Below are 24,591 nucleotides of genomic sequence, written 5' to 3' on the forward strand. Positions count from 1 at the left end.
ATGCGAATACACCCGTGAAATAGTTTGCTATCATGTAAGTTTCAGGCTCCAAAGAGAATATGGACGAAAAGTACGGTGTACATCATTTGCATCAGAGACGTTCAAAGCCTGCACCCCTATTTACAACTTTTTATTTGCAAATCACCCTACAACAGAACCATGCTCTCCCCACATTGACACGAGACTCGAAAAAATGATTTTAGAGCCCAGTGGCAAAGTCACCGGTGCTCTTCACATCAATCCCGATGGTGTTGCAAACGCAAATCACAGATGACTGTTAAGTCAGTACCCCGCACTAATTACAGAAACCAAACGACAAGCTAGATTGTAGGCAGTACAATGCCCACTCAGCAAAAACTCTGTGGAGAAAATATTCTGATCAAGCCCGCAAGGTTGAAGAGGCTAGAGAAGTTTATCCATCACAGGTCTCAAACTGCAGGGTTAAGTGCACGCTCTATCTCCTCGAGCGACCGCCCTTTTGTCTCGACAACATTACCAGCTATGTACAAAACTGCTAGAAGACATATAGATGCAAATCCCAGGTAGACTTTACTGATCCCGTACTTGTTGACAAAGCTCAAGAAGTAGAGGCCTATGACAAAGTTCGAGATCTGTATAAATATGTAAAAAGCAAATTAGCGATGCTGACAAGAGATTAACATAGAGATCATATTGCATTGGCACAGCAAGAATGGCGAAGGAAAGTAAGTAATCAAAATAAACGTATTGCACAAAAAGAACAGACGAATGAAGATCTCCATAAATTTTGAGGGCTATTCACAAATGCATAGCAAAATTGTACTCATCCAAATTGCCTAGGAATTATCTGATCCTACCAAAAAGGGCTAAAAAATTCGAGAATGCTATCAAATTAAGACTGCATAAAAGTCCGCCTCAAGCAGGTGAACTGTATCATTAAATAAAAACACTAGACTGCAGAAAGAAAGAAAGCAGGTAAGAGAAAAACAACCGTAGAAGTAAGATCACACCATTTGAAGTAATGACTCACCCAATGCATGCCCAACGACAATGCAACTGCTTTTGCTCTAATTCGAGAGGCAAATATTTCAGGCAGTAGAAGCGCAGGAACAGGACCAGCACCAAGTGAAAAGGACAACACATAACTGTATTTTTTTGAGAAACATGAGTTTGCATTTCACTGATTGTATGTAAAATTCTAGATGCAAATACTCAATCCCTTCAAATGAAACTTTAAATTTTGAAACCAAGCAGTTAATATTATACTTACAGAACTGTACCAATTACAGCAAGAGTGCCTGAATATGGAGCCAGAACACTCCACGTAAAGGACAGCGACAGTAGCACCATGGAAGTAGCCTAAAAAGAAGAGAGAGAAGAGAAAATAACAACTCAAATCTACAGCAGCCTAAAAAGGAGAGAGAGGAGAAAATAACAACTCAAAATCTACAGCCAGCTGAAGCTGGGAAAAGCCGACATCCAAACACCATAGAGCAGTGGACAAATAAATTATTAAATGCTATGCGCCCAGGTCTGCAATAGGTGTTCAAAGTCCAGGCCCACCCAAGTTAAAGGTTTCAGCTATTCACCACATTAATGCAACAATCAGTTACAGTCGTACTTAAGTATTGGTCTACAGTGGTAAATCATCATATCCTTTTCTTAGCAATGTTTGACGTTTGATATAGCAACAAAACTCTCCAGAGCCAATGCTAAAGTAGACTTACTGCACTCTGAAATCAAAATCATCATAGCTGTTCATAAGAAGTTGTCCCATCCAAGTTATTAAAATCCCTCCATATTTATGAGGCACTATCAAGGTTAACCTAATGCAGGCCAAAAGGACACCAAATATTGCTTAGGAAATTTAGGTCTCTAAGCAGGAACTAGATAACAAGCAGATGGACAACTAGAATTGGATTATTCGCTGCATCACCATCAGACATCCATGACAGCAATTGATAAGGTGCAAGCTCGGGAACTAAAATAAGGCCATTCTGGCAAAAATACTTGCCAGAAAAGATGGTCCTGTTCTTATGCATGCTCTTTAATATTGACGCAGGAACATTTGCCAGTCCTACAGTGATAGCAGCCTATGCACCGGGCTTTCACCATCCTAGTTTTTCATATTCTATAGCAATAATTTTGGGTTAAGAGCATCTAAAATCATTTAGGTTAAGAGCATCAGCACAGAGGCAACAGAACACCATAGAATGCCATTGTTCCATTGTATTTTAACCACCTCATACAACTTACAAGTAGATCACTTAAATCCAACTCCTCAGAGCCACCATTAATTTTTTCAGCACCCAGTAAAAATATATTGGTGGGCTACTATAGATCACTTGGTACCGTGCTAGAATAGACACACATATTTACCTGTTAGTCAAGCTCATTAACAGAATAATGAGTTTATTCTTGTAGATATAATTTTTATTTGATTTTAAGTGCAAAATTAGATGTAAAATCTCCAAAGACATAGCTTTGCAGCACATACCATTCCAGCAAAGCTTAAAAGCAAAAGACTTTTCCTTCCTTGTTTGTCCATCAATGATGATGCAACAGTTGTACCTAGGAGAATAAAATGCATCCAGTCAGATGAAAATGATCCTCAACTAGGAAAGATATATATTCTGAAAATGCTAATCAGGCAGCTAACCAAGGACATTTGAAGCTCCAACAAGAGCGCTGGCCGCAACATCAGATTGAATTCCAGCACTCCGAAAAACCGAAGTTGAATAATAAACAACAGCATTTATACCAGCCAACTGCTGGAACAAAAAGAGAGCAGCCCCAACACTGACAACTGTACAAAAATCAACACAGAATTGCTTGAGCACATAAGTGAAGGTGTTTAATAGACAGACACAGACCCTTAATTTCTCAATTTTTACTCACAACACCAAAATAAAAACAAGGCTCAAAGCCAGTCCACTGCCGATATGCATAGTCAAGCTTGCTGAATCCCAATTGCCATCACCAAAAAGGTGAAAGCATATGCACATAAACCAAAAAAAAAGATTATTCTCGGAAGTACTAGGGTGCACTGTGTGTCTTGACACATGTAGACCTAAGACCTTAGAAGGTATGAGCAGAACTTGAGATAAACCATAAACACAACATGAACAGAAGGCATAACAACATTCATCTGAACAATTTTCATTGCCCCTCTCTAGGACATGGGATATCAATTTAGGCAACTCCTATTGACAATAGTACTATGTATTTACAGATGATCAAATGGATGATGCACCAAATTAGCAAAACACAACAAACTAACACAATCAACTTGCAGCTGTTTAAAATCTGTACCTTTAGGAATAAGCCTGATCATACAACAAGCACTTAAATATACTGATACTAACCTTAAAGATAAAATCAACGTCAAAACTGAGTCAAGACAGACAAATCATTCAAGAAGAAGTCTATGAAATTCCAAGATTTTTGCTTCACATGCAAATGGAAAGAAGGAAGCAAATAATTGTATGTTAAACAGCAGCTTGATTACTTACAAACAGTATAGCACGTCAGTCCATAACAATTGTAATTTTACCTATTAAGTCGGGATGTGTACAATTATGAATGTCAACTCTAAATATGTGTTCAATGACACAACCTTAACTAAATCATTGTACGTAAATTTCTGATAAAATTGCATCGTAAATAAAGGTATACCTTTCCAGTACCGGCTACTAAAAAGATCAAACCAACCAGCTTCGGGTTCTGAAGAACCTCGAGCAGCTGCTTTCAAGTCATCCATGACTTCAACAACTCTTTCCTTTCCAAATAGCCTCTTTATTGACATTTCAGCCTCAGCTATTTTCCCTTGCTGCAATAAGAATATTCCGACTTAAGAATAGTTATTCATGACCATTAACTGGAGAACAACATGTTACTCAATCATTCACATATAAAATGAAAAGATGGATTTAAGAAATGGTGAAAAGATACAAGCTTATAACAGAACCTGGAAAAGCCACCTAGGGCTCTCAGGAGAAAAAACCATTCCCAGTGCCAACAGAATGGATGGAATAAAAGCAATGCCAAACATTGTTCGCCACCTTAGAAAGAAGCATAAGAATGGAGAATTTTAAATCAGTAAAAAGTTTTTTTAATTATCATAAAAACTTAAAATGTAACAAAGATATACCATAAAGGATTTCCTGCCAAGGGCAACCCAGCTACCAGTGCTGCTAGAATCCCGATACAAATAAATAGCTGGTTAACAGATCCAAGCGTCCCACGAATTTCAGTTGGTGAAATCTTTGAAAAAAAAAAAACAACAGCATGTCAGATGAACAGTAAGGAAGAAAACCAAGAACAAACTTATATATTAGATGAACATGACCTCAGATATGTAAAGTGGCACAATAGCAGATGAGATGCCAATACCAATGCCAGCCAGCAACCGCCCAACTATCATTGTCTGCACATTCTGGGCTGTTGTACTGAACATCATGAAAATTTTAAGCTTTATCCAATTAACAACACTAAACAAAACAACCTCATCATCAAAATTAAAGAACAAACCAAAGAAATGCTCCAACAGCAAGTGGAATGGCATCCAAGACAAATGTTTTGGTTCGACCAAATTTATCAGCCAAAGCACCCCCAGTAAATGAACCAACAGTTGCACCAGCAAGTAGAGTGCTAACCACCCATCCTATCCCAAACAAAAAAAGGAACAGAATGAGATCTCATTTCACACAATAAACGGGAAGAGAAGACCTATATGATCGCATTCCAATAAACAAGTGCTTAATGATTGATTATCTTACAAGAATATGTTGGAAATAAGATGAATATAGAAAAACAGAATAAGCTAGATGAACAAAAAAAAAGGTACAAATGAGACTTGCCTTGCAACACAGTGTTCTCAGAAATCCCAAGATCCTTTGCAAGGTACTCCAGGGCACCATTAACCACCCTAAATCAAGCAAGATGGATGACTAAGCCTCGATTTACAGCTGAATGTTAGATAAAATAGAAGCAAAAAATAAATAAATAGATGATTGCACAAAAAAGTAAACTCTAATTGAACTGCCATGGCATCTGTACAAGTCAAGCTCAAAATTTCAGACAGTGAAGCAGATCCAGTTATTGAGGCTTGGTCATACCCTAGATGATATCCAAACAGAATGGCTCCCAAACAAGCAACCCCCACATATGGCAAGACTGAACCAGACGATCTCTTCTGGATTTTGGCAGGCTCAATATCCTCAATATCTCCTCCTGTGGTTCCAAAGAAGTACATTACTGCCTAAGCAAACAAATTTCCTAATATAAGAATACATGTGATTTGATTTTTTTTTGGTATCGGTTTTTTTTGTTGTTGTTTTGGGGTGGTGGGGGGTGGTGGTGGTTTGCACATACTGCTCTATGAGATGCATTTATAGATATTTAAAGAAACTCAAGGAAACTAGTAAGAAAGTAACAAAAAAAAAGTCAGATTGTAAGTCATTAACGAGAAAGTTATTAACCTTGTACTCGTGATTACTGAAGCTATCTCATTTTTATTTAAAGCTCCATATAGTGTGAATCACGACTTCAAATGTGAACTCAAATTAGAGTCAGTTAACGCAGTCTACAGTGTGAAGTACAACTTCAAAAGTGAACTCAAATTTACTTAAGGTAGACAATCCCATTATCAGGGAATTTCCTAAGAACTGCCGCTATCTGTTAACAGCAATAGTGAGGATTATGGGACCAGTTTTGGATCGTTAGAGTTACATTACCACTAACTCGTTTCATCAATGCACCAAATGACAGATCACCATCTACCTCACTCGAAGCTCTAATCTGCTTCTGGTTGGTGACGTAATACTAGAAAGTCAAGAAACAAGCAGATAAAGAATTGTAGCATACATCCGCATTCCACATTCAAAGAAATAGAAATGAACCAGAAATGTAGAAAACTTGTCACACGGAGATACGCTTGTCATTTGGTCGATCAGGAGAAGTTACTCAGAAAAGAAGTGAGAGCGGAAGCGTGGAACCGACTGCATCTCATACCACTAAATTAAAATACTGAAAGTAATTAAAAGTATGTAGGGAGTATCCAAAATATATATATATATATATACACACACACATATATATTAAAGACTTCTATCGTCCTTACTGAAATTTAATACAATATTACTCCTCACTCAAATACGGAAACTTCTAATTCGCCCCTAGCAAGTTTAATTAGTGCACAAATAGCAAGTTTAATCGGTAGTTGGTACCTCTTAACTAATTCTGATTTGTGCACTCAATTCCAAAACTAGCACCAATTCTGGGAGCAGAATAAGTTGGAAATTAAGAATAATGCAATTTTAAAACAAACAGAAGGAGAAAACGAAAGCAATCAGACTGGTCAACTAACCAGTATCAGACTAGTCAACTAACCAGTAGAAGCCTGGGCATAGACTGATCTGGACTTGACCGACGACGGTCCGACGCGGCCGAGCTCGATTCCCATAGAAACCGAGTCCAATCGTAAACCGAAGCAGCTGCGGCTGCTCCTTTCAGCCGACATGCAGAGACTTAGATTTCTAGAATCAGTAGTCCTCCTACTCCTCAACTCTCCAAAACCAGCTGCTAACGCCCTACTACTCCTACTACTACGTCCACGCCGGGGAACGCCAACGCAGCCTACACTCCCCTTCGCCCCTACTCCTGCCGCAGCTGCGTATATTGAAGCTTGCATTTTCCACAGCCGTACCTACCTATATATCCATCCGAAGCCACAAAAGTCAACCGTTATTAAATAGAAAACGGAAACAAACTCAGCCGAATTATTTACAGGTAACATAATACTAATTAATATGCGCCCATTACAAGAAACGTGAATTTCAAACAATTTGCCAAAAACAGCAACAACAAAAAAAAGGTAGGAGTATTTGTGTATGATATGATACATAAATATGCTTCTAGAAAATCAACAAGTGAATTGTACCGAGCAGAGGTTTATGGTGCGATGAGAAAATGTGGGATCGAGAATAGAAATGGATCGTGTTTGGCAGTTGGTACAAGTGATGCAGCAGGGATTATAGGGTGTAGTTTCAGAGGGGAAGAGGCTTTGTGGAATCCGGAAAATTATGAGGAGATTGAATTTGGAGAATTTTTTGGAGTATTCAATTGGAGATTACCGTAGTGTTTACCACTGCTGCTAATGGTGATTGCTTTTTTTTTTTTAGTTACTAACGATGTTGGGGGAGGATTCAACTAGTACTGTACTATTTTCCTCGTTACATTTCCGCTGCTATTTTTCTTCCCTTCTTTTCTCCTTATGGGTACTTTTATTTTCACATTAATTGTTCGATTCCATTTCTTTCTTTCTTAGTGTTTTTCATTGATTATTGTCGTATTTGACGTGGTGCAATTTGTTACTGCTTTCATTCAATCTCACATTAGAGTGTACAACAAATTAGCACAGTAAATAAATGTAAGACAATAATATAATAAATATAAGTACTAAAGTATTACTAGTAACAAGTAAAAATTTACTGTCAGTGTATACACTATCACGATTAGATTAATGATTAATGAGTAAATTTTGAATTTTAAATTTAAATTTTACATATGTATTATATATTTTATGATAATAATATATATACTGACAGTATATAAAAGATTGATCTAAATTTATTTACACATAAAATCAAATAATTACTGCTAATACTAGTGTGTTTGGATAGAATATTATTTGGAATATTATTTGGAATAATTACTGTAGCATTTTTTATTATTTGATATATGTAAGATAAAAAGTAGTTAAAAATATAAAAATGTTAATTGAAAAATGTGTTTATGATGCAAGTAAAATATTATTAAATTTGATAAATTTATAAATTGCTGCATGGGGCCGGGTGACTGGGGAATGGATTTTGGGTTGGATTTCGGGTTAGATTTGGGTTGCGTTGGAGATGTCGCTGACAGCAGGCGAGCGCACGTGACCCTTCCGATGTTGGGTCCTCTCGGTCGTACGTGTTCCAGGACAGTAAATTCAACTACGCCCTCATTCTTGATTCTACTATCCTATTTGCATTTAATGGGGCAGTTTACTTCAAGCCATTCTCAAATTACCTACTAAATTACCTACTCAAGATAATTTTGGTCCCTTTAACTAATTGGAAGTTAATTTAATCAAGATGATCTAATATTTAGTAATCCTCTTTAGCTCATACTTGATATACAAAATTTATACAATTTGTCTATGGGGAAAGTTTTGATACGTTATTGCGTGTTAGTAAAGCTTTTTTTTTTTGGTAAAGTTTTTCTTTTGAAGCATTTTTTTCTGGTAAAGTTGAAACGTTGCAGCAAAACAACTAGTCTGGGACAATATGAAAAAAAAAATAGAAAACCTATTTTCCTCTCCTATAAAAGGTAAGAGTTCATTTGCAAAAAACAATTGAAATTTATGATATAAATATAAACATAAGAAGGAGAAATGGGTGTCTTGCATTTGTTGTGCGGTCTTAACTTTTGTGATTGTATTATAAGAAACTAAGGGTCTGTTTGGATTGTGAATTATTAGAGATATTTTTAATGTAGCACTTTTTGTAATGTGATGTATGTGAGATAAAAAGGTAATTGGGAAAGTAAAAATGTGTATTGGAAATTGTAATGATGATGTAAGCAAATAAATTTGAGGAAATAAAGCCCAATCCAAACCAACCCTTAGTGGATTGCAAATTTTGACCCATAAAATAACGATATGATATGCAGCATGATTTGGGAAAAGGGTAGTGCAACTGCTTGTTTGAGATTTACCACAGTGATCCTACATTGAAGATAATTTTCTACTATCACATATATATATATATATATGTGTGTGCTAGCAACAAATGTAAAGGTTTTTTTTTTTTGCTACTTTAAAAAAAATCATTACTTCTGATAAATGTGTTCGGTTTAATCTTTACGGGGTCCGACTAATTTCCTGCGGTCCGGCCAAACGCCCCAACCCGGTCCAAGCACGATATGTGCGCAAAGGAATCCAGCAGAGCAGAGACTCGAACTTAAGACCTATTGGTCACCGGTGGGATGGAATGACATCACCTACAAACTGCTTATAAAACATGTGGTTGGACGACATTTTACGGGAGCAAAAATATCAGGGAAAAGGAAAACGAAAACATATATTCTACACTGCTACGAGTGCAAATAGATAACAGCAGAAGAATGAAAAATCAGTTGTTCCAGGCTTCCAGCCCCTGGTTTGAGGAAGAAATCAGTGGCGGGCTGAAACTTTACATCTCCAACTGATTCCCTAACACTTCTCAATTATCACAAGTTTCTGGATTTTTAGGTCAGTTTATCCCTTAAATTTTTGGGCATTGCTGTTTGCTAACTGCTGATTGTCACTGCAATTGGTTATTGCTTAAATTTGCAGTGGTGCCTTTTTGTATCCTCTGTTTTTCTTTTGTATTTGCTATTCTAATGCAAGCCCATTTTCTGTATCGAATGAATTTCTACTTAGTAAGTTTGGTCTGGTTGGATTCTGTGGTTTAATGGTTGGATTTTTACAAACTAACTGTTTTGGTTTCACAGATTTCTGTTGTGAAGGTCAATGTTGCACGCTATATCTGCGCCCAAAACTTGTACTAATATATCTTATCCAAGAAGACCCTGCTTTCATCTGCGGCATTTAGCTCCAACAAGGCTTCGTGTTTCGGCTTCATTGCCAGAATCCAATGGGGTTAAAGTGGAGTATACCCCATGGCTTATTGTTGGGTTGGGAAACCCCGGAAATAAATATCACGGGACACGCCACAATGTATAAACAAGTTCATTTCTTTTTTGGGTGGTTGTTGTGCATTCCTGATAATTTCGTGCATTATTTGTTCAAGTGCTAAATACCATTTTGAGCATATGTAAGCTGTTTTGTTTTTATTAGGTTGGGTTTGAAATGATAGATTGCATATCCCAAGCAGAAGGCATTGTGATGAACACTATACAGTCAAAGGCATTGGTGGGAATAGGTGCTTATGTTGCTCACTACATACTCGACAAATTGTCTGAATTAGCTTCATTCTATACTCGTAGGGCAGTTTATATGGCTGCTCAAACCTTTTTGGCTTAATCTATGCAGGTTCTATTGGAGAAGTTCCGGTCTTGCTGGCCAAACCTCAGGCGTACATGAACTATAGTGGTGAATCAGTATGTTCTCGTTACTCAATTGATTATAGGTTGAAGACTTTTACCATAATTACGTGTCTTCGACATTTGTTTTTAACAGGAGTATATGTATACTAAATTGTCCAATGTATTGGTACTTGGTTCTTTGGACAACAATTATGTATGAATTTCTACTTTTACTATTATTCTTGTTGTATTTGATTTTGAAAACCCAATATGATTGAACACCAGCATAATTTATTAGCTGCAAACTTTTGAGAGTGGCTAACCATTGCAACACAAGGATAAACTCAAACAACATTGTTCTTCTCAGTTAAAGAAATATCTTATAATATGTTTCTGCAACAAACCCCGAAACCAGTTTGACCCTTTGTTGTAGCACTCAAACAATCACTCGAATTTTTAAGGTTAATATTTCTATGTGAGAAAATGTTGGACACATGTGACCATAGATTTAGATCTTGCTTTGCACTGTCAATAAATTAGCAGCTGTATAAACGTTGAAGATATCAATGGTCAGCATATCTTTTATGCAGTAATATTTCGTTCCTCATCAAGTTTTTCTCCCTATCCATTTGTGCAAATTAACATCTTCCTATTGTGATTGGACGTTGTCTTTAAACCCCTAAGCTTGACTTGCTTTCTCTAAATTGCACCCTGCTCCTTTTACTTGCTGTTTGCAGTTTGCTTTGCTGCTTTAGATTTTCATAGCAATCAACCACTGCTTGGCAACTTAATACAGCCTTATTAAAATTGTCTAGATATCTGTTTCTTATTCTACTCTTGATGTTCTGAACTGTTATCTTTCACTTCATATGATTGGCATCAGAAAACCTGACTTTCTGCTTAATTGCTGTCCTGCGTCTCAAGTAATTAATTGCTAGATCATTGTTTATTCTATTTTTTACTAGGTTGGACCACTTGCTGCATACTACAGAGTACCTTTGCGCCACATCCTACTGGTTTGCATTTTTTACCATGTGCTATTAACATTTTCTGGTTAATGTGGTGTGAGATTGATGATGCATGTTTTTCCTTTCTAACGAAATATTTCTGAGCCATCTAATCATTTTGTAGGTCTATGACGAGATGAGCTTACCAAATGGTGTTTTACGGCTTCAACCCAAAGGAGGTCATGGTCATCACAATGGGTATAGTTATTGGACAATGATTTATAAAAAAAAAATAAATAAAATTCCAGATAACTAAAATGTTATTGTCACACTTTGTGTCAGTTGACTTTATTTAATCTCCTCACACCTCGGAGTGCATGTATGGTTGACTAAATTCTTCTTTTTTCAAGTAAAATATATGTGCTTGTAAATTGCAAGCAAAAGAAGTTCAGATTATAGAAGAGAAGACTAAAAAGTTAACAGTCTCTAAATGCCCCAGTTATGTGTAGGCTAACAAGTCATTGTTGTCTCAATTGAAGTATCACATATTTCATCTTAGAATTTTGACTATTTCCATTTAGCTTGGTCAGTAACACATGCTCATTTAGCGGCCTAAAATGCCGTTCTACTTGATGGGACTTCGACCCCGATAACCAGCTTCTGTCTTAAGCTTGAAGAGTCTGCTAGCAGTGCGCCTGTTTGCCATGTTGGCAATTAGAAATTTTTTTTAGGCAACTAGAAATAGTTCTTTGATTTAAACTAAACACCTGAATTTGGTGAAGAAGTTGCTGACCATCAATGTGACGGTCTTCAGTTCATCTTAAATGTTGTCGGTAATCACTTTGTGTACTTGGACATGGTGTTAGTAATTAGCCAAGTTGTAGGGCATTTTTCTGCATTTAGGTTATAATCATTCAGAAATAAGGTGTGTTGCCTTCATCTTTCCCAATACTTGATTGATTAGTTCATATTGCATGTGTAAATATGTAGATAGACACTCTGTTCCTGTATCACTGTTATGTGAATTAACTGAGGAATTTTCTCAAATATTTTTTATTTGCATTTTCTGATATGACGATAATTATCCTTGTTGAGCCCTCAAATCTAAATGTTGGAATCTTATCATGTTGCTGCTGTCAAAGATCAGATATATTCTGTTCTAAGGCTCAATATGTAGCTCTTTCGAAAAAAAGAAAGTCTTACTATGTGGCATGCTTGCTCTTTCTGCATTACACTTTAACTACCTTTCATTCTTACTGCTGAATTAGGGATAGCCACAGTTTTTGCTTTTCTGTCACAGGGTGAAGAGCGTAATGGAGCATTTGGACGGCCGTCGCGAATTTCCACGGTTTTACATTGGTTAGTATTTTGGATTCCATGCTTGTGGTAATAACATACTTTTGCCCTAAGCTTGAGGTCAAACTCACGTTTTCTTGTAGGCATTGGAAATCCACCTGGTACCATGGACATGAAGGCTTTTCTACTTCAGAAGTTCAGTACAGTGGAGCGAGAACAGGTAAAAGATTTTGTCAGCCCTATACGAAGGATTAGGTTGTTTATTCTGTTACGAAGAGCATAGTGTTAAAATGGACATGATTCCTCATTAAAGGTTACATATGACCATCCCCCTTACGGTATACTGTAAAGTATAGGTCTATAATGCTAATATACTTTCTGTTCTTTCTGGGATTTCCCCATAGAAGTACTGCTCGTTTGCTGCTGAATTCGTGGACCGGAACGAAGATAAACTTTAAGTTGTTGCAGCTATGTATCAACTGTACATTTGCTTGGAGCTAATGACTTTCTTTCATAATTTGCAGATAGACGCAGCGCTGGAACAGGGTGTTGAAGCTGTTAGAGCCCTGATCCAGGAAGGATTCAACAGTAGAATTACAAGATTTAATCTTGGGCAGAAATACAAATATCATAAAGTATAACATAATTGAAGCCAACAAATTTTGTATAGAGATGTCATCTAGCAGAATATATTGTAGGAAAAGCTGTCAATTGAGACTGGACTCTATTTGGAATCAGCTCCAAAAGTAACTTTATACATGCCGGCTGATGTCTCAAGTAGATGGATTTCAATAGCTTTGTTTCTTAGTAGCATCTCTCTCTCTGGTTCTTTTGTCTTGTAAACCTTGTCCGCTATTTTCCTTTGAGGTCTGTAACGAAGACATAAACATTCATCCAACTGGCACCCTTTCAAGATACAAGACACTTTGCCGAAACAGTGAGATGCAATCTTTCATTAACGTACAAATCAAGAAAACCTTTGTAGTTACTTTTTAAGATAGCAGTAGCCGGGAAGAACTTGAGCGGATAAAACAACTCTCTCACCGAAAAGAAGTAGATGTTTCGCAAGAATATGAGCATTACACAATTTTGCAGTTTATAAATTAATAGCAAATATAACGCCAGTTCAGGTATGTTGACGTTAACAATTTTTGTTCGGCACTGAAACAGCAGCATCGCAAGTAAATCTAATCCAGCAGCAGCCATTTGTAGAGTGAACTGATAGCCGTCCTGGTAGCAAACAGGGAAAGACATCCAACAAAAACAATGAACCCAAAAAGTAGTGGCTTCCCAGAAGTTAACTTCTAGTAATGCATAGGATCCTGATAATTTGGATGTGGTAACAATTTCTAAAGCACATCGCAGGAGACAAAACTTCACTAGCTTTGTACGAATCACAAAGTACTCCTTTCTATTTCTTTTATTCCCTTCTTTTCTTTTTTTTTTGGTGGGCACATAAAAGAGATTCTGTTTCTCACTTTCTAATCTCTCAAAGAAATGATTAGTACAAAAGAAAGGAATGCGATCAAATCCCAAGTAGTCCACGCCTTAAAAAAAAAAAAATTCCCAAGTAGTCCACTCTTCCTGTGATTTGGTTCGCCTTTTCCAACATAAACAGGACCTACCTAAATATTAACGTTGGGGAAAAACGTGGGGCCTCTGAATAGCCCCCCTTTTATTAGACCGTTGTGAACTCAAAACCTCTTAGAAACTCCGAAAACTGGACTGGACTACAAAATCCATCAATAAAATCTCTTCAGATTACCATCGACAATGGCAGGGACCTCTGGCTCTCTGCAACACAACCAATCTCTCACTTCTTTCTACACTGCCCTTGATCCAAACTCCTTAATCCTCTCCCAATTCTTTAATTCTGATCAGCCTCAAATGCTGAAATTGACTACTACCGAGTCTTTTTTCATGGAAAGAGGGCCGAGATATAAAGACTATGCTGCTCTCAGAGAATCAAGGCTGAGAATGAAGAGTATGCAGCAGCCAATTCTTGAAGAAGAGGAATTGATTCTAACCCCACCAAAGAAACAGGTCAAATTTCAAGGGATTTTTGCTACACCACCAAAAAGGCCAAAAGGGACATCAACATCCTCTGTCTTGACTCAATCTGTTCCCGATTTTTCATCGGCACTGAGGAAAGAGAACCGGAAGCCGCCACCGTTGCCTACTCTGCCACCTACAATGGAGAAGTCAGTGACCCCTCCGTTGCGGTCGAAAAGCGGGAACTCTGGGAGGTTTGATGGGATTATGGGGAAGCTGGGAGGGAGTAAGTCTGTGAATTCAGGGGAGAAAAGGAGTGGAGGATTGATGGCTAGGAAGAGCTATGCAAGTATGGAGGATTTGCGAGGGTTGGCTTCTGATGCAAGAAATGCTATCAATGCAGAAAACAGGGGAGGAAGGATTGGAAGAGGAATCGGCAAGACTGTTTTGGGCTATAGGCAGTTTTGAGTTTGGAGTGGGCTGCTTTTGCTTTTGCCATGATTCTATTCTTCCCTCTTCATGTGATGATTTTTCTTTTTCTGTCATTAGTTTACTTTTTGTTCTTTGATTTTTTTCCGAAGGTGGACTGGAGGGGACGATGGGAGGGATTTGACTCTTTGACTTGAAAAGGTTTATCACCTGAAAGATTCTTTCAAGATAATTTTCTTGATGGATTTTCTACCGTGTAGGAGCAGAGCACAGTGATTTGGTGTAACATAGAATATTGGATTTATTTGTGATGATACGGATTGATTCACATAATCACATTCTTTTTTCTTTTTTTTTTCTTATAATAATTATTTATTCGTTCCGTTGCTAAAGAGCCGTTTTGTTCGTTTACATAAAAAGTGACTGCTGTTGCCAAATCCTTGATGAGCATTTACTTACAGGTATCTGCCTCAATTAAGACCTGCTAGTTAACGTTGCTTCCACGAAAGATTATTGTTTCCTCAATTTCCACTTTGTTCGTATGGCTGGACTAGATACGGCACGTTTGTTTCCCTGTTAGATTTTCCTTTCTAGAAGTACAGGATCAGCTGTTCAAGGTAAAGTATTACCCATCACATGCAGCTTCTCAAATAGGATAAACGGGGCAAGGAAAAAAAAAGAAAAGAAAAGAAAGGTAATTTAGCAATAAAATACTTTTTACAGATTCAATAGCTTCTGTTGTAGTAAAGAGTACCCAATTTGAATCCATTACTTTCTACAAAAATAATGCCATTAGGACCGGAACAAGAAGAGAGGAGGAGTCAATTAGAAGAGGGTACATGGCCATTAGCAAGTCCATATTTAGCAGCCTTAGCTTGCACTGGAGCATATAAAGTCAACTACAACCTCTGTAATCAAGCTTTGGAGTATTTGCTGATCGATTCCAGTACCTGTCTCAAATGCTTCAAGCTCAAAATCAGTCCATTTCCCAAAAGAGTGACTCATTTCATGTTCTATTAGTTCATCAACCATTAGGCCAGCCAATCCTGCCCACCTTCCAACCTCCTCAACAATCTCACATATCAGCATTTCAGTTTTCATGCGGAGAGGAAGTCTTGTCCAGGCATTGAATCCGGAGTTTGAATATCGGGCAAATCTCGACTCCAAATATTCAATGACACAATCAAACACAAAACCTTTTAGTTGATTTCCTTCTTTATTAATATCAAAAGCAGCAAAGCCACTAAAGTTTGTCCACATGACGCTCGCTAGCAGCTCCAGTTCATTAAGGACAAAATGACTGATTGAAAAGCCTCCATTAACAACTGCATCAGGCAGAGCTGCGTTTACGAACACCAGTTCAGCATTCAAAAGGACCTCCTTTGCGTGTGTGAGCTTTCTTCCCTTCAGATGGCCATCGGCAAGGTTTATAGCGCTAAAAACTTCAGAAATGTTGTTGAGGAGATGGGTTACCGACTCTCTATAGAACTTTCCCATGCTTAATGAGCATGCAGAGTCCAAAAGATCTGCATCAGTCTCCAGTTGACATTGTCCTTCATAGTATTCCGTAGATTCCATACCCAGATTGCACCCTGGAATTAGAAGCAAATATTTGGATAATAAGAAATGAAATAGCATTTGAGATCTTTGCTGAGTACATCTAGAAGATGTACAATTATTGTAAGTGAAACAACAGACTATTTACTGGAAATCTTTTCAACAGCAAAGAGTTTGAGAGCCATTTACTTGAGCCATCATCCAGACTACTGGAGGCAAAGCTGTCATTGGAAAAAGAGGCATCAAGAACAGATCCAGGGCTTAGATGTTCACCATTAGGTAGATATCCAACTGAAATCTTGGTTGATTTTGGTTTGGCCTGTGAAGAGAAAACCAAAATAAAGATCATAGGTGGACAATCGTCTCCAATCAAGCATGCCGTCTAACAAGGGCATGTCAACAAAAACACATTAAAAGAGAAAAAATCCTATTACATCTGAACATACATTAGTATTGGTATTAATGAGGGAAGTCACCATTCCTTCACAGAGACAAAGAAACTCAAGTCCATGTAATTGTACATGCCACTTAATTTGCCTTCCAGAATATCAAAATAAATCGCACTAGTAGCAAATACTATCTTAATATTCTAACACATTCCTGACAAATAAAATAAGCAATTCATTTAGTTATCAATGTACTTAGCCTGAAAAAGTGACCAGCAACAGATATGAAAACTGTTTTACCCTTAATGAAACGAGAATCTCTTCTGCAAAAAATGTGCACTCAAGCTAATAGTTGAATTGACTGCCAAACTCACTAATACCTACCTTCAAACAGTTTCCTTTACTCATTGTAAAAGCAGCACAATGAATTCTTCTAAATTATCAAGAACTTGTTTTGTCATACCACTTTGACTTAATATGCAGCATACAAGGCTGAACAATGAAGAAGCTGTTATCCCTCTTACTTTTTTCCCCCTTCCCCTAGAGGTATTATATGCTTGTCAGTCCCAAAAGAGATAAGCAAGAAACAAATAATCTGTACAAATATACATCGGTATTTATCTGCTTTGGATGGAGAGCAAGTCCACTGCAAGAAAGGAAGGCTTAAGTTCAATCATTCTCTACATAGACCACAGCTCTTAGCATTTCCAATTTATATAACATGAATTTTGATTGGGAGCATCTCTAAATGTAGCATGCTAAAAGTGAGTACTACAGTAGTACTAGTTAATCACATAACAAAATCATGTGCTGCTCAAATTATGTTTATTATATTTGGCAGCTCAATGAATGAATTGCATAAAAGAAATGGACGGTATATCAGAGTGAGGAATTATCTAGCAAAACCGCAGATGATAATAGGAACTTTTGTCAATGAATTTGTTCTAAATTTGTTTCAACACTCAACATGAACTCATTTTCTGCTTATTGCCATAATTCATGTGAACCCATGTCCTGTTTACCATACAAGAGTTGAAGAGCAACAGGACATTTCCTCGACAAAGAGGTACTTAAAAAGTTTTAAGTTGAGAATTGCTACCTCCTTATTTAAGTGAGAACGAATACAGAGAAAATCAAGTTCCATCCTTCAAAACCCTCTATTTATCTTATGATTAAACACGTGTGCAAATATTGTAATGATATCTGAGATAAAATATCATGTTCTCAGTACAATTATTGAGTTAATTAGAAGGAGTAATCCAGCAGGTAAGTTTCATTACAATCTGCCAACAAGAGGAATGACAAACCTGGAAAGCAGCAAAGGTTTTATCGTCAAGTTGCTGATTATCAGAGCGTAAATAGCTGTCCCTGTTATTGACTCCATAAACTAATTGATCCCAATGAGACGGTCTCTCTGTTGTTAAGGCAGATATCAACTCCTGCAGAATCACAGCAGTGGTTTTTCTAGGTGCAGTATCCCCAAAGGCAGAATCCTCCTCCTGACAAGTCAGTTCCTTTAACTTTTGTTCTAGAAGTACGCCAAGACTATCTCCACTCAAAGGAAATGATTTGAGAGAGTGTCTTTTCCCCTCATTTTCATTCAATGATAATTTCCTTAGAGTACCTTCACTATTTGGACCACTTTGATTTCTTTTTCCTTCCATATCTGCATGAATTCCTGTCTTACGCTTCATTGGGGATTTAAATGTGAAGGAGATAACATCACTATCATTCTGGCTACTATCAGCATTTATGCTTCCTTGCAGATGTGCCAATCTAATACTAGTGCAGGGTCCAATAGTTGAATGACTAGTCGAAGACCTGCCTTTCACTGAAATTGCACTAGATCTTATATTGGTTGGTTTGACCAAAGTAGAGCTGACAAATCTAGAACCTTCATTTTGCCTAGAACTATTCAATGATCTTCTTTTCTGCAGTGGAGATAAGGAATCGTGCCCCCTGTCTCTGAATCGCTGATCTGTATCAAGTCGATAGATATCCTGTTTCGGTGACATCCTCAAATGGGAATGGTTGCTAATGTTTTGCTTCTGTAAAACTAAATTTGTTGTCTCATTTGTAGCATTTGCTGCTGCTGATACTCTGTTGCTCTGCACTCTAATTAACTTCGATCTTGAAGGTAACCTGTCCCTCACCTGAAACATTTGATCTTGCCCCTGCGTCTTGTGCCTTAAACAAGCTGGAGATACATCCTTCTGAAGCTTACCTTGTGGACTAGCTGCTTGCCACAGTCTTTGACCTGCTTTCTTGAGAAGCTTTATCTCTGGCATATAGTTTGCACAAGGCTGTCTACCTTCCATATCAGCAGCAGCATACAACTGGGAACCCTCTTCAGTTTTACCCTTTTCTAGCTCAGGGCAGAATATGGCAAGTCTTCCGCTCTCCCTTTCCAACATCTGACAAGGAGGATGCACAAATTGTGAGACAGATGATAAAGCCGGTTGTTGTTCTGCTGTACTCACTCCACCAAGCGAATGACCGCAGTTTGTGCAAGATGATGACTGCCCATTGAGTGGCTTAGCAGAAGTCTGAAAACACCTAGCATCTTGGAATGACTCCACATCATTTGCCTCCACCAAGAAGGCATCTGCTGTAGGAGGGTGATCAATAGCATTCGAGTAAGCAAGGGCACATTTTGACTTACTCCTCTGCAACCCAGGTTCCAAAATTCTAGTAGCAGCACCGATAAATCGAGATGCATTCCTACCAGAAACATTTCGGGGACTTTTTACTGGAGAAACCAGTTTTTGATGATGCTTTCTCGATCTTGATAACATATGCTTTATTTGCAATGCCTCAGCTCCAAACTTAGTCACTGGCTTTCTCTCACTTAGTCCAGTCTTCTGTAGCTTCTGAGGCCTGAACTCCTGTTTTGTCTCTCCTTTCTCTGCAATCAACTCCTCCCTCTCAAACCTGCCATGACTATGTACAAATTCCTCTTTATCGCTTCCACTCCCAGACAACAAAGTCTTCTTTGACTTATCCTGCTTTACAGCAGGCATTGATTCCAAACCCATGAGTCTAGCAACCAATCCAGGAGCTCGCATTTCATTCTTTTGTGCAGTGTCACCGTTACAACAGCCCTCATTCTTCTTCATATAAGGAAATCCACCACTGTTCTCATCAGCAATCTATGTCATTCATGGAAAAAAGGGTATCCGAATAATTAGAACCAGCAAAGCAACTAAACAAGCATTCTAGGTGGTGGTCACTATTCCAAAATAATCATTAAACCAAAGCACTGAAAATTAACTGATATAGTGCATACCAAACGAAGCTTTGGCAGCTTTTCATCTACTCCAAACTTCTTTGAAGACTTTCTCAGACGAACTAACACAATTTTAACAACGAATCTCGTGTTATAACGCATATATCACAAGCATGTTAACAAAACAAGAGGTAACAAAAATGCGTTAAGACTAAAGGCTAACCTGGTGGAAGCAATTTCTTAGAAAAAAGCTTCTTCTTTGCAAACTTCCTGTTCCAATCAAATACCTGAAAAAGGATGCCGGCACACCCACCAGGCCTCTGAGGCCTCTTCTCCACAATGGCTAAAGTCGTTTGCCCTGAAATTTCACTCATTTCTCCAGTAATTCACACACTAGACCCCTCTCGAACCCAATTTTCTAAACACTATCTAAAATCCTCTTCATAAAACACCGAAAAGCTTTACATCATCCCACATTTATTCTCATGTTAGCCCCAAAAACCTCCACCCCAGTATTCAAACTTTTTCTGGTTATCACTGAACACCCCGACTTCTCATCTTCTCATCTTTAAACAATGCACCTAACAAAATACTTGCAACAGTAGAAAGCAAAGAGATAAATGGAAACAAAGAATCCCTTCTGTCTATATCTTACACTTCCAATATCTATCTTTGTCCTCCAAAGATCACATTTTTCCCCAAAAGACAGAAAGAGCGTGAAAAGATCCTAGAAGAAATACCCAAAATAAACGAATCTCAAAGATACTAACAAACAAGAATGCCGGTCAATGCTGGTGAGAGTGAACCTTAGATAACGTATAAGAAAGTTTCACAAGAAAACAGTCGCTAAACAACGGAAATTCGACCAGGTAAAGCAGACACATTTCACCTCAGCTTGCTGTTTCCCTTCAAAAAAAAATTACCCATTCGTACCCCGCCATCTCAGATTAGTGCACTAGTATTCTCTATAGATATATACCCCACGTAAGCTTTCTGTAGTTCAAAAAGATGTACTACAAGTAGTAGTTGGACATATTGGTACAAGTTGATGATTGATTGTTTTTTGAAATTAAAAGGGATAATCAAAGGGGACTCAGAATAGCAGGAGCAGGGAGTTGTATATTTTGAGGCCCAAGAAAGAAATGAATGAAAGAAAGAGTTTTTACAGAGATTTTAGCAGCTGACAAAAGGGAACAAGGGAGAAAAGGCTGTGCTGTGAAAACGGCTGCTCTGAACAAATTTTACTGTGAATAGGGACTGTGCCACTGTGAAGACAGGGGAGAGAGGATATGGAGGGATGAGTGAGAGTGAGTGAGTTAGTGAAGGAGAGTAGGCGTATGATAAGAATAGAAAGGGACAAGCAGAGCAACCACGCGGACTCATGGATTTGTCAACATTTACATTTCAGAGATGGGGATGGAGAAAGATGTCACCGAATGCTAACAAATGTCTTGCACTCTGGTTCGTTTGGTTGGACAACGATCCCCTTACTTTAGGCAAAGTTCGTTGTAAACTCGCATCTTATACAAATTGAAAGCCTTGGCCTTTGAGTAGAGCTTCCAATGAATCGAGCGACCCTTCATAACATAAATATGCTTATTTTAGCTCCTTCGAATTCAAAAAAAAAAAAAAGTTCAATCGAATTGAATTTAAGCATAATAATCGAACACAAACTTATTTCTGAAAATTCTTAAACACATATATAAATATAAAAATAAATAAATACAAAAATAAATATATTTAATATTATTAATATATATTTTATTTTATTTAAAAAGTAATTATACATAAATTAGTATTATTTATTTTTTAAAACCAGGAAATGTAATTAAACTTGTTCTGAATAATATATTATTTATTAAAAATATAATTAAATTATCTTCAAACTTAAATTCGACTCATTTTGTTTAACGAGTGAAATCAAACTTTAATATTTATATAAATAAACGACTTAAAATTGATCAATACTTATAATTTGTTTGATACTTGGGTCGAACTCTAATCTCATTTGTATAATATATGAGCAAAACTGAACAACAAGTATTTGACTCAATTTGGTTTGTTACAAGCTTTTATCTTTGGGTGCATTTTGTTTCTTAAACATATAGTAAATTTTTTCCCCTTTTTGGAAGAGTAGTAACGTCTAGTACATCATTTTTAGGCTATTGGGTGTATGTTAAAAGAAGAGTGATTAATGAAGTCTTATTGTGATGATACACGTTATTAATATAGGTTATAGTGTAAGGTGTGAATTTAACATGTCTCGTAGTTTTACATAAAAATTGTCCATTTTTTCAACATTTTTTTGTTTTTATTACGTTTCAAAAATTTTCTCAAAATTGATAGTCATGTTGTTTGATGTAACATGGTCGTTTTATAAAAAGACTAAAATTACAATCAAATTAGAATTTTACAAATTATCTAAAAATTGCAGTACCAACAAAAAATTCCATTTTAGAGTTCATTACAACGGGAAAAGGACAAAATAAATTACGTGTCTGTTTACTTATTTTTCAATTTAATTTTAGCCGAAAGGGAGAAATTAGGCAAATAGCTTAGTTTCAACGGTATATCTCTATGTTGTGTTTTTTTTTGGACACAGGAAGTATTCCAACTTTTTATTGGACTAATCTTTCTGTATCTGTGCATCCCGCCCCCAAAGACACGTTACAAACAGGATATTAGGAGGGACAACTCGAGCACACAACCTTAGGACTCAAAGGAGCTGCTCCAATGACACCCGAGCCAACCCGGAGGGGCTATATCTCTATGTTGCTTGGAAGGGCATAAAATGCTGAAAAGATTTTACACGAGGAGTTATTTTTGTCCAGCAACATGCCCTCTATGATGAAATTTTTAAATAAGAAAATAAAATGTTTTTGTTTTGTTTGGTTCTACATTTTTTAATTCCATTATCAGCCGTATCTAGGTGGAAAAGGTAAATGAACAGGACTGTGAAACTGGTAGCGTTACGTCTACGTCTGCCTGCTGACTTGCGCTGTCGGGATGTGTAGGTTTTGGACTTTGGAGCGTATATTTTGATTGTATCGACGTGCATCAAAAGATAATCGCAGTTACGGGAGAAATTGTGCCACCCGCGGCTACGATGAGACACGTCAGTGACTCTATTGGGAGGGGAGTGGACAGCGTGTGATAGGGCGAGTCAGAAAGATTACTAAAATCGTAAAAGTCGAAGTAGAAACTCTTTTAAAAATTAATTGAGTGCACGTGAGTTCCCAAGGTTTCCACAATCCAAGGAAAGGTAAGAAAAAAAATTACTACTCCGAAGCGGTATGTTCCTGCTTTTCCACGGACGTTTTGTCGAGCTGTCAATCAATTCTGCGTTCAACGACAAAATGTGTTGGAGATCATTTCTTTATTCATGCTCTCAAGTATAATTCCGTTTATGATAAGCCGACTTTTACCTGACTCTTAATGTTATCGATCCAATTCATGTTGCTTTGGCCTTTTAGCCTGCTAGCTGATGCTGTCGCAACGCGTCAATACTATTTTACAAGTTGACTCTTAATTGTCCTGGCACCACTTTTTTTTTTGTCTCAACAAGGAATTAGAAATGACATCTTCTTTGTCAAGCAACTCTTTTCCGAAGGGGGCAAGAAAGTTGTTTTGGGCCAGAAGTTAGAAGGTGGCTTTAATTCATGATCAGACACCTCAGCTCCTGTTACATTTCAACGCAACTGCAGAAACATGACTGGCAGCCCAAAATGGAGAAAGGCTGCCTCAGTACCTTATATGGGCTTTGCGAGAGAGCGTGCTTCAGTTGGGTCAGGGTGCGTGGTCATTTCGTGGATGCTCTCCTTTCTGGAAAATGTACGCCAGATATATATTACGCACAAAAAGTCGAGAAGAATTAAATATGGATTTTGGACTATTACAGTTTCAGAAGGAAAGTAGGTATTATATAATTAATAGTCTTTGGAATTTATAAACCATTGAAATTACATATGAGTGGAGAAAGAAGGGAAGGAACGATCGTACCCAAGGCATAAAGAAAAACTGTTGTTCCCAGCTGTTGCTCACAATGCAGAGTTCAGTTGCTTTCGTTCTGCTTCTGGTGTTCTCCAATTTGTTCTCCATTGGTAGTTTCGCTGTCCCTTTTCAGTATCACTACTATTTCTCTTTTTTTTTCCTGGGGTTTTAGGGAAACTCCATCCATGCGTGCTTGTTTGAGTTTACTTTTTATCAACTGAAAATGCAGGCTTGAGTTTGACGCAAGAGACCGAGTACACTTGCGCCAAGTCTTTTGATCTCCCGGTATGTGACAAGTTTGCCTGTGTCCAGATATGCGTGAAAGAAGGTGATGGATGGGAAAACGGGGCATGCATCGGCCAACATAAATGCTGCTGCAAGTTCCTTTATAGGCACTATTAGTTCCCCTTCACTCACAAATGATGTTGCATCATCTCATCTGAGATGATCAATCCTTCTTTTTTTTGTTTGTTTGTTTGTTTTTGGAGCAAGAGGATAATAAATCGTGTCCTGGACTTGCATGTGGGATAATTTTAGATGGACTAGCAATCTTGATCAATCCATTGGGAACAATGTCAAATTTTCTTGTGCATATTTCGGTTGTTTTGGGGATGAGTAAGTAAACATTGCCAACGGAGTGATTTGCTCAATACTCAATTGACAAAGTTCTTTTGATTCTTAAAATAACTCATTCGGATTAGGGTGAAAAGTATCATCATTC

General features: G+C 37.5%; 4 protein-coding genes across 6 annotated transcripts; 2 read left to right on the top strand and 2 right to left on the bottom strand.

Annotated features, from left to right (window-relative positions):
* Positions 1-7: 7 nt before the first annotated feature.
* LOC113777647 (plastidic glucose transporter 4) lies at positions 8-7,144 on the bottom strand. Its single transcript, XM_027322800.1, has 14 exons — positions 6,920-7,144; positions 6,370-6,689; positions 5,097-5,211; positions 4,839-4,906; positions 4,510-4,642; positions 4,328-4,427; positions 4,130-4,242; positions 3,947-4,040; positions 3,655-3,808; positions 2,639-2,785; positions 2,477-2,550; positions 1,250-1,338; positions 1,010-1,124; positions 8-611 (listed from the first exon to the last, which is right to left on the bottom strand). The coding sequence occupies exons 2-14, from the start codon at positions 6,668-6,670 to the stop codon at positions 429-431; spliced, it is 1,686 nt and encodes a 561-aa protein (XP_027178601.1). The 5' UTR covers positions 6,671-6,689; positions 6,920-7,144; the 3' UTR covers positions 8-428.
* Positions 7,145-9,087: 1,943 nt separating this feature from the next.
* On the top strand, positions 9,088-13,225 carry LOC113778633 (chloroplastic group IIB intron splicing facilitator CRS2-B, chloroplastic). 3 transcript variants are annotated; one of them, XM_027324096.1, is made up of 9 exons: positions 9,088-9,271; positions 9,514-9,739; positions 9,860-9,944; positions 10,055-10,122; positions 11,013-11,063; positions 11,179-11,252; positions 12,295-12,353; positions 12,434-12,510; positions 12,815-13,225. In XM_027324096.1, exons 2-9 carry the CDS (start codon positions 9,533-9,535, stop codon positions 12,929-12,931), a joined length of 738 nt encoding a protein of 245 aa, XP_027179897.1. In that variant the 5' UTR covers positions 9,088-9,271; positions 9,514-9,532; the 3' UTR covers positions 12,932-13,225. The 3 variants fall into 3 exon arrangements, with proteins under 3 accessions (XP_027179897.1, XP_027179899.1, XP_027179898.1); XM_027324098.1 differs by having other exon boundaries at positions 9,529-9,739; XM_027324097.1 differs by lacking the exon at positions 9,088-9,271 and adding an exon at positions 9,296-9,357.
* Positions 13,226-13,983: 758 nt separating this feature from the next.
* Positions 13,984-15,062, top strand: LOC113778127. The gene has a single exon (XM_027323407.1). It carries the CDS (start codon positions 14,064-14,066, stop codon positions 14,748-14,750), a length of 687 nt encoding a protein of 228 aa, XP_027179208.1. The 5' UTR covers positions 13,984-14,063; the 3' UTR covers positions 14,751-15,062.
* Positions 15,063-15,409: 347 nt separating this feature from the next.
* On the bottom strand, positions 15,410-20,915 carry LOC113778801. Its single transcript, XM_027324299.1, has 5 exons — positions 20,104-20,915; positions 19,941-20,002; positions 17,962-19,803; positions 16,458-16,587; positions 15,410-16,303 (listed from the first exon to the last, which is right to left on the bottom strand). Exons 1-5 carry the CDS (start codon positions 20,252-20,254, stop codon positions 15,582-15,584), a joined length of 2,907 nt encoding a protein of 968 aa, XP_027180100.1. The 5' UTR covers positions 20,255-20,915; the 3' UTR covers positions 15,410-15,581.
* Between the last annotated feature and the right edge of the window lie 3,676 nt (positions 20,916-24,591).

This window comes from Coffea eugenioides, chromosome 7, assembly GCF_003713205.1.
Source record: "Coffea eugenioides isolate CCC68of chromosome 7, Ceug_1.0, whole genome shotgun sequence".
Classification (NCBI taxonomy): domain Eukaryota; kingdom Viridiplantae; phylum Streptophyta; class Magnoliopsida; order Gentianales; family Rubiaceae; genus Coffea; species Coffea eugenioides.